The sequence below is a fragment of the Anastrepha ludens genome, chromosome 6, assembly GCF_028408465.1.
Source record: "Anastrepha ludens isolate Willacy chromosome 6, idAnaLude1.1, whole genome shotgun sequence".
Classification (NCBI taxonomy): domain Eukaryota; kingdom Metazoa; phylum Arthropoda; class Insecta; order Diptera; family Tephritidae; genus Anastrepha; species Anastrepha ludens.
In genome coordinates, this window is record NC_071502.1 from 106,990,824 (window position 1) to 107,001,015 (window position 10,192).

The 10,192-nt window shown below is 38.1% G+C and overlaps 1 protein-coding gene across 1 annotated transcript; it reads right to left on the minus strand.

Annotated features, from left to right (window-relative positions):
* Positions 1-4,393: 4,393 nt before the first annotated feature.
* LOC128866507 (lysyl oxidase homolog 2B) lies at positions 4,394-9,968 on the minus strand. Its single transcript, XM_054107312.1, has 4 exons — positions 9,476-9,968; positions 5,310-6,246; positions 5,072-5,229; positions 4,394-4,867 (listed from the first exon to the last, which is right to left on the minus strand). Exons 1-4 carry the CDS (start codon positions 9,687-9,689, stop codon positions 4,650-4,652), a joined length of 1,527 nt encoding a protein of 508 aa, XP_053963287.1. The 5' UTR covers positions 9,690-9,968; the 3' UTR covers positions 4,394-4,649.
* Positions 9,969-10,192: the final 224 nt, after the last annotated feature.

Below are 10,192 nucleotides of genomic sequence, written 5' to 3' on the forward strand. Positions count from 1 at the left end.
TCTAAACTGGATTTGGGAAATCTTGTTTTCAGGAAAAAGAAAAAAACTGAAGCACGTACAAATTGGGGGTTAAATAAACTACTCATCTCAAGATTATCGCGCTTTCTTTAGTTAAAATTTGTTAAACTAAGAATAAGAAACTTACCGAGTGCTTCAAAAACGAATATGTGGCAGCACACAGGAATACTAAACTGAACGCTGATCGGACATTGAACTATGAAGGATCTGGCTGCCAGATGCATAATTTTAAATAACAATTTCTGTTGGAGCTGCAGAGATGACGAAGAGCTAAATTACACTGAATATTTCCTGCGCAAACTTCCCGCTTTTGGAAAATGTGCTTCAGATTACTGAGGAACCGATTCTTGGAAAACCTAAACGGGTCTGAAAAAACTGATTCAATTTTCAAACCGATCGCATGGCTTCAATGCTCTTGTCTTCAAAGCAGCCCGTCTTACTTATCACAATAGGAAGAAGTGAAAAATATTCAGCTAAGTAATTCCCAGCAAAAACAATAAGAAATGTTTTAGTAGTTATAGTTGTTTCGTAGAAAAACGAAAAAAAAAAAGAAAAAGAAGAACTTTATTTATTTACAAAATTATGCAATAGAGCAATAAAAAAAATTATAATTTTCCCATGACAAATATTAATTAAGTCATTTTTTCGCCATTGTGTATTTTTTCAATGTCATTTCGCATATTTTCATAATGCTCAGATCGTTATTTAATAGCTCCGATCTGGCTACCTGTGCGTGCACGCTGCTTGCTTAAACATCGTTTTCTGCTTCCCTTCTCTCTGCTAGTCGCTAGCAGCACACCGCTAACTAAGTCATGATGATTTAGTGGAAGCTCCAAAGCTTTGTGCCACTGTGGCTAGTGTGGCACGACCACACGGCAGTAGTTGCCCCAAGTAAAAACACAAAATAGAATACTTCAGCAGTTACAACAAAAACATAAACTCTAAAAATATCAATACAATAACAAGCACAAAAACAGTGGGGCAGACCAACAAACTAAAATCAAAGCACTAACCAACCATCGAACGTCAAGCGATATTGAGAGCAAATTGTGATTTGTTGTTGTTGGTTTTGTGCGCAAACTTTGCTGGTGTAATTGTGTGCAGCGCTGAGTTGAGCTTTGATGCGCGCGCCACGCTCGAGCGATTTTCAAGTTTAACGACAACAGCATGAGAAGCCTGTAATCAACAGTTGAATCAACAACTACAACAATAATGACAACAACAACAACAACAACAACAACAAGGAACAATAACAAATTGTTGGCAGCAATGTGAGCTAAACATCAATTGGCGATACAATAAAGCAAACATTTGACTGCGTTTGACCGAGTCACAGCAACAGCAGCACTAGCAATGACAACAACGACAACAACAACAGCAACAGTTACACTAAAAGCAACACCGATCGCAACAACAGCAACGCCAAAATATGGGTGATGGCAATGACAGCTGGTCAATTTGGTGATGTTTGCGTTGCCAGTTGTCACAGACGCAAAGCAAAACCAAAAACAAAAAGTATAAAAAGCAAACGGAGTGGCGCGCTTAGCAACTGACGAAGCCACACAACTCGTAGCGGATAGTCATTCGTTCTGGGAATTGGTATTGTGGTTATTCTAAAAGCGCGTTTTGTTTTATTTTTGTGCACATTTTTAGTTTTATATAAATAATTTCCGAAAAAAAGAAGAGGTTTGGTTATAATATTCATTCTTTGTATGATACTGAAGAAGGAAGTATTTTTTTAAGAAATAAGGGAAACATAAGCGGATTAAAGCGGCCTCGGTAGTCTATCACAAGTGCACTAGCTTGCCATCCCAGAGGTTGTGCGCTCGAGTCCCAGCACGCTCCTCTCACTTTTCCAAACTTATATACTTTCCAAGTTTCTAAAACAAAAAACAAACAAAAAATTCATTTCTCAACCCCAAAAACCCTTATCCTTCCAATCCTTACTCCCGCACAAAAGTTAGAGCATTTCTTGCATTGGGGCTGCTTAAACGAGCAAAAACAAACTGTTACTCATTGCATCAGTGGCGCCAGCAAGAGGAAGCGAGCATCGCGTTAATATCGCAGACACACCAAAATTTAGCGAAGTCCTCAACCATCTATGCGATCCTTCTGCCAGAAAAATGTGAAACACTGATGACGCGCTAAACAGTTAGAAGGCGTTGCTCCTTAGCAACGACAGGTGGGCATTCCCACTATTTAGGACTGCTAATGCTTTCCCTGTTTCCCCTTTCTGAGAGCGTGCCCAATCTATCGCCATTTACGACCTCTTATCACCTTTTGGATTGGATCTTGCTCGGTGATCTGCCACAAGTCCGTATTGCGGATAGTATAGTAGTAATAGTAATTTAGACTACAAAAAAAAAATATAAAAAAAAACGGAGAAGCGTGCAGAGCAACTGACGAATCCAGCCGACTCGTAGCCGCTAGTAACTTTTCTGGATTTAATATACATATGTTTCGTTTTGCGAATTATTACTTAAAATCGCCAGCCATATTTTATTAATTTTTTGTTTTGTCCCGCAATTACCACTTAAATTTGAATATTTACAAAACACAGAATAACATAAAAAAAATCTGTTAAATATTTGGTCATTTAAGTTTTTAATTTTGTATACTTACAAAGATGAAACTAATACTATAGATGCGAAAAAAAATATTTAATTAACCTATTATAACAATTTTTTTTTTTGGAAATATCAATCATCGTTTTTGAGGCTATATGACGATCTTTACATAAAAACGAAACATTGAAATTTGAAAAAAAATGATATGCATATAAATATTCTACGTAATTTTATATTATTTTACACAAAAAAGAATGTTTTTTTTAAATATTTCTTTTTCGATCCCTAAAAAATTTGTAACTCCAAAAAAAAATTTATTTCGGTGGTTACAAATTGTCTGAGGATTAAAAAAAATGTACTTTGAGAAGAAAAGGAAATTGAAATTTGAATTAGGTTTGTTAAAAATATACTTTAACTTATCTAAAACTAATTTTTAAATTTTTGGTAAGCCCTCCAGCTTTTCCAGGAGTACTTCAAAAAGCGTAAAATATATTTCAGAAGGCGAAATCTACTTCACAGTGTAATTTTTAGATGGTATACCTAGTACTGGCTTTAAATATATTTGCTTTTGTTATATATTTTCCAAATTACAGGCACATAAAGTTTGCTCAGACTGTCTTTTTGAGAACGAAACAATTAATTAATTAATGTATGTTTTAATTATGTGAAGATTGACTTATCTAATAAAGATAGTACAATACATTTCGATGAAAAGAATTAGAATGTTTAATGTATCTACCACAGTCGCCAATAAGTTGCTCGAAGTACGTGAGCCTTTTCTCGATAACGTCCAAACCCAAGTGTAGCTGGGATGCCAATATTTGTCTTAAAGTACAATTTACCATTCACAAGTACTTTCGACACCTTCTGAAGTAGTATTGGAAAAGGTGTAGCTTTTAATAACTGCAGAGCCATAAATTAGATTAATGTTTTATAATGTTTTGTTTTGATTGCGAATTTATCAAGTCCAAAAAAAAATTCAAAATACAAAATAAAAAATGTATAAGCAATTTGGAAAATATATAAAAAATGTACGAAACATATAAAAATATAATTTGTATATAAAATACAATATGTAATTGGGTTTGAAAGGAAAATCTGTAGATTTTATAATACCAAAATTTCTGGGGTTTCCTAAAAAGTGTTTTCTTTTTAATTTTACCATTTTTTTTTTTTTCTAGATAGAAATTTCTTAATTCAAAGAATTATTTGTGTGAATTAAAGTTAGATTGATATTTTTTTACGCATTTTTCAAAAACAAGAGAAAAAATCTTAAACAAAAATAAATATACAACAACAATTTCTGCAAGTGTGAAGATTTCTTATGAATAGTTTTGATTGAAATATCATAAAATTATTATGAAAATTTTGTATGTATGCAAAAATACTTTTACTGAGTTATTGGAGTTTTAGAAAGTAACTATTATCTTAATTTTTTAAAGAGCTCCCTTAAAAATTTTTTAATATGAAAGTTTTGTTACTAAGGTAAAACTATAAATAACTCAGTAAACGTTTTTGAAAATATGTGCAAATTATTTAAAAAAATGTTTTTTGAAGCATTTTAATAATGTTTCAGAATTTCGAGTCAGTTACTTTTAAAATCTTGTTATCAAAATCTGACAAGAAAAAATCAAACTAGAATTGTGTGGCAGTGTTAATTAGTAAGCCGTTAAGGAACTAAAATTGGTAATTTAAATTTTTGAATTTTTTTTATTGAATAGAGAGCGTATTTAAATCCGAAATATAGAAAAATATGCATTTCTAAATAAGATATGAAATATATATATTTCTTAATCAAATAGGCACTCACTATTACGATTTGGCTGTTCTTGCACAAAAAGTCTAAAAAAATTTAAAATTATATTTTCTTTATTTTCTTATTTCTTAATAGGGAACGAACTACAATTCTCATTAAATATAAGAAATATTCATTATTTTATTTGGCTTCATATGTTTTCTTCAGTTATAATTTTTTTTTTTGGCACTGTTGAGGTGACGGGACTACCTAGGCGAGCATTTGCTTCATTACAAACAAAAAAAGAAAACCGACTTAGGAAACTTTAACTAAGGCCTTGTCAGCCTACAGCCATCGACGCGCGCATAAGTGTCTGTATATAAAAGATTGCATACCGCTGCATTATTGTCGAAACTCATCTCTGCCACTTTGAACTCGGGATTGACGGCAATTTTCAAAGTATAAGAGCCGGTATCCAACTCGGTGATGTCCACCCATTGACAGTCAAGATTGTAAAGATAAATGTCGGAGCAATTGACGGAAATGCCTAAAATGAGGAGATCATTAAAATAAAAAACTCTCAATGAAATACGAAAAACAGATTTCTTTGTAAACATTTTGTACGTAAACACCAAAATAATCTTGAAGAAGTTACTACACTAAAAGGTAAGTTTTTGGTTCCTCACTCCATCTTCAGAATTTAGTTACGAAATGTAAGCGCATATTTATCACTTTTTCACTTCCAACCTACCTTGATCGCCGAAATTGGCGCAGTTATATTTCTTTGGCACGCCCGACAAGCATTGATTGTCTTCCAAGCAAAATGAGGCTTTGTGACCTTGCGCCACTTTGTTGCCTATCAAATCGAATACATCAAATGTGGCGAAGACCTCCATGCTGTGGTAATGCCTGGGATGAGAAAATGCATGTTAGAATCACACGATCTCACTGCCTCTTCACCTCTTTGAGTACTCCTCCACTCAACTTACATATGACACATGTGCCACTCCCACAGGTGTTTCTCCTTGAACGGCCTAAAATCCGTGTTGCCTGCATTCAGCGTACTCGCGGTAAATTTGAGTAATCGACGCGTCATATAACGCCAATTCGGATCGTCTCGCTGTATCTCATAAGCCTCATTCGCCACACAATTCTCCTCCATAGCGCATTGCATCAATGCCATTGGACGATCTTCCAAGTGGGCTGTGCGTTCAAGCTCATAGAAATCCACCACCAAATCAGGTGCAAAATGATCGCATACCGCAACCGCTACATGATTACGCTCGCCATGGCATTCGGCAGGTGGTCGTAAGTGATCGTGATGTAGGCACTGCGCCAAGGTAGTTTCGTTTCCGTAACACTCGGTGCCACTCAATATTGCCGGTGTTATGTCCAGTCCACCAAAATAGTCCGTTTGCAATGCATCGCGCGCGAATCCCAAGCCCAGCTGGCGACACACGACATTTGTTTCCAGCAAGGACCAACCATCAGAGCAGATGGTGCCCCAGCGTCCACCATCGATGCGAACTTCAACGCGTCCTTCATGTACACGCCTTCCACCACGCAGACGCACCTCGATACGGTAGGCATGCGGTAACGTAAATTTGGGTAGTTGTTTAGGCAAAGGCGCCTCTGTGGTGCGCTCTGACTGCGAACTTTCACAAATAACACCGGCCGCTTCATTGGCTTCGCAGTCGTTTTCACCCCAGCCATCAAAGTGGCAGTCGGCAAGCTCACGTTCGTTACCTTCGCAGTACATATTATCCATCCAGTAGCGGCGTCGTGCTAAGCCGAAATAGCCATCGTGTGTGACGCGTCGCAGACCGGGATAGCCCAGTTGCTGGCAGACCACGCGCCCTTCAAGCGTGTCCCATTCGTCATCGCAGATGGCGCCCCATTTGTTATTGTGCAGGATTTCAATGTTACCTGCAAGGACCAAAATTGAATTATGTTAAGAAGCTTCGAGCTCTTATGAAATAAAAGTAAGAGAAAGGAAAGATGTTAACAAGAATCAGAGGTGATCACATTTGGCATACTCAGCATCTCCCTATTTTATTATTAATAAATAAGGGATGCAAGGCTGGAATCATTGGAGTGGAGTTTATCGGGTTAAGCGGGATTGTATTACTGGAATAGCTGTAATTGACCGGGTATCTCCAGTGTGTAGTATTTACATAGATACTAATATATGTAAAGAATCTTCGCATGACACTAACAATAAGTATCCACGTTTCTTGCGCTTACTGTAAAATGGTATCCATGACAACGATCACAATTGTGTAGTAAAGTCCTTTCTCGACAAACAAAATTAAAACTCTATAAGGCTCTCATCACGCCCGTCCTATCGTATGGAGCAGAAGCTTGAACGATGACAACATCCGATGAGGCGTCTGAGAGAAAAAGTCTCCTTTGCACGTTGGCGACGGCAAATATCGCAGGCGATGGAACAAAGAGCTGTATGAGCTTTACTAGACATAGCGCAGCGAATAAATATACAGCGACTTCGTTGCTGAAGATGAAGAAGGACTTGGCTTCACTTAGTGTTTCCACCTGGATCCGGTTAGCACGAGAAAGAAACGACTGATGCGCTTTGTTAAGCTCAGCCAAAATCGCCTAAACGGTTATCGCACCAATCAAGAAGAAGCAGAATATGCTACTATGGGTGACCAAACTCTACCTCAACTAAGAGCTACTCAGCGATCCGCTTTGAATTTTAATAGATTTGAACAATCTAGACTTGTTTTTTGCACATTTGCTAATCCAAGCAACGAATAAGGATCCGGAACTTCCGCTGGTTAAGTTATGTATCATGACAGCGGACCAACCGCTTGAGCTTCAGGAGAAGGAAGTCCACGCCCTCATTAGAAAGTCTAAGCGAAGAAGTTTATGGCTTCACTTGGTGCTTCTAATTGGTGGTACCAGGGAGAAGGGAGAACTAATGCATTTAGTTGAACTTGGCCAAAATTGCTTGGATGGCTATTGATCGAATCAAGAAGAAGAAGACGAGGTATAGAAATTCGACTATTAGTTTTTCCGGTGGAATTATTTGACGGGGGTGGTAGATCTTTAAAATAACTTGCCTTCGGCTAGTATTGATTTTTTGAGGTTTTAATAACTTGTTAATATTTCTCTTACTCAACCAACCGCGAAGTTTTTAACCAGGATCTAACTACGGGGTTTGATTTAAAAGTAATGAACCTATTTTTTTTAAACAGTTTTATTAAACCATTTGGCTTATACAAGTAATATTCTTCAAAATAGGACCCTTGAGCGTCAATACACCGCTGGTAGCGGTCCTTCCACTGCAGGAAACATTTTTTAAACTCATCCGCCTGAATCGCGTTCAATTCGGCTGTCACAGTTTTTTGGATCGCCTCGATGGAGTCGAAACGCCTCCCCTTCAGCTTTCTTTTCAGGTGCGGGAACAAGAGGAAGTCCGAAGGGGAAAATTAACTCTTCACTGACCTCACGTAGACTAGCACGATGGTCAATGTTCAAAAATTCACGAGCCTGGTTCACATTTTCGTCTGTTTGCGTCGTCGAAGGCCTTCCAGATCGCTGTTCGTCTTCGACGTCCTCCCGGCCTTCCATGAACGACTTATGCCACCGATTTCCCTGGGCACTGGACAGAGATTGGTCCCCGTAAGCCTCTTTGAGTGACCCAATGGTTTCGGTACTCGTTTTGTTTAGCTTTACGCAAAATTTTATCGAGTAACGTTGCTCCAACGATCGCTGCATTTTCGCCACTGCAAAATCCTAACCCACTTTTAAAATAGCTTAAAGCATCGCTGTTGCCAGGGAACTGGGACAGGTTTCTAGTGGAAGGGGAAAGTCCAACGATTCGGTTGATCGCTTGGCAGACGCTCCGCGCGGGAAGGCTCATTACTTTTCAACCAAACCCTGTATTTACTAGAAGCAGTCACTGTTCGGTCTTAACATAAATAAACTTTATTCACTACGAGTGTTATGGTTCCTCTTCTCAGACCAATTAGGCAATGCCTGTTCAAATCGAAGACGTCGCGAAGTAAGTAGCAAGAGAAAAAGGAAAGGGATACAGATGAGCGGTGAATAATTAGAAATTGCGGAAAGAAGCCTTGATAGCTGCTCAGGTTTGTTATAAAAAATGCATAAACCTACGCCTTCTGATAGCAAGACATCTAGGAGTAGATGCTGAGCATACAGCTTTTGCACAAGTCCGTCGACATTAAATTGAGTCTGAATTCGCAAGAATTTGCATCCAACAATTTATACTTAAGGCTACCACTACTGCTCTTAACTTCGATCCAGAAGACCTCTCGATCATCTCTGATTAATCTGCTGCTAGAAAGCCTTATCAACCAAGTATCATAGATCAACGTGTTCGCCCAGTGCTCGCTGAGTTTACTCGAGAACCATTTGTTCTAGAGTGAAATACAAAATAACTAGAGAGCTCCCAACCCCGTTATGCGTGCTGAACCACCTCAGGAGTGCTTTGCGTTACTTACTTGACAAAGCTTGAGCTGAAAAATGAGAATATTGGATATGGCGGCTGGAGATAAGTGAGGAAAAAGGAAACTTCTGTTCGTTATCTTCGGGGCTGGCCGGGCTTTCAAGAGCAAGAATAAAGGATTTTGGTAAACCATTCCATTTCCATTCTTCTTCTCTTCCTAGACACAACGAAGTGGCTATAGGAAATAACACTCTTGAAAACCGAACCATCAAAAGAAAATGTGATTGTGGTATTAAAAAACCGATTGACGCTAATTAAGTGCCACTCAGTGCAGGAAATACAGTCCTACAAACAACAACAACATAACATAAGAGGTATGAAAATACTGAATTTTCGAGTAGTTAAACAATCCATACATAGAAGCTATCATTATTCATTATCACTTATTTAACCACGAACAGAAAATGAGGAACTTTGTTACGGATATGAGTTTACTACTCTCGGCAAATGCAAGCAGCTTATAAAACTAAGGGAGACATTTGCAGCTAAATTTCAGCCAGGCGTCGACTTACAAGGCACTTCTGTATTCACAATTTATTCTATTTCTGAACTCAGTACGGATCTGGTAGGCCCATTTAATTAGATAAAAAACTTTTTTGGCAAATTTGTATAATCCTCTTTGAATGCTTCAACACTCTCTGCGAAATTTCATCTACTCTATCTTACCTTCGTGCTCCGTTTCACCGCCCACCAGTCGTATGGCGCCCTCCTCTTTGTTTAGAGTCTTAATGTATTTCTGGACCAGCCGTTGGCGTTCCTGACGCGCCTCCTCTAGAGTACGATGCACCACACTCGACACAAACAAATCATCTGGTGCGAGTAAAACAAGAATGAGCGCCAGCAGGAGACGACGAAAGAGCGTGCAAAACATCAAAGACATTTTGCTAAAGCCTCGCTAGCTTTTTTGTATTTTTTATTTTATTTTATTTTATTTTTTTTGTTTTGTTTGATTTCCAATTTTTAGTTTTTAATTCGTATCTATTGACAGGATATTAGAAGGAAAAATCAAATAAGCACACGCTTCGGCTGAGCCAAGAACTTTTTAGCTGGACGCGCGCGCACTCGAACGTAACGCCGAAATGCCAAAAAAAGAACTTTTGCTTCGAGCGGCAAACAAACCGCGACTATTTGCCAAACGCCACTAAGCAGCGAACAAAAGTTTAATTATATTTGAGACAAAATGTAGCTCAGAGCGCACTGTTTGTGCACATCAACTTCAGCAACAACAACAAGAAGAACAACAAAAACAAATGACTGAAATAGCCAACGTAATGCAACAACAACATTGAAAGCAAAAATATGCTAGCTACGAATTTCGAAAATTATATGCGCAGCGCTTAGAGGGCAAGCTATTTGCGGGGTGGAAAAAAATGTGTTGAAATA

What these genes read in the sequence shown, in the direction of transcription:
- LOC128866507 (XM_054107312.1), bottom strand. Translation starts at nt 9,689, where the DNA reads ATGTCTTTGATGTTTTGCACGCTCTTTCGTCGTCTCCTGCTGGCGCTC. An exon ending in GAGTGGCACATGTGTCATAT is followed by an intron (nt 5,230 to 5,309) that starts GTAAGTTGAGTG and finishes TTCTCATCCCAG; the next exon opens with GCATTACCACAGCATGGAGG. An exon ending in CGCCAATTTCGGCGATCAAG is followed by an intron (nt 4,868 to 5,071) that starts GTAGGTTGGAAG and finishes TCCTCATTTTAG; the next exon opens with GCATTTCCGTCAATTGCTCC.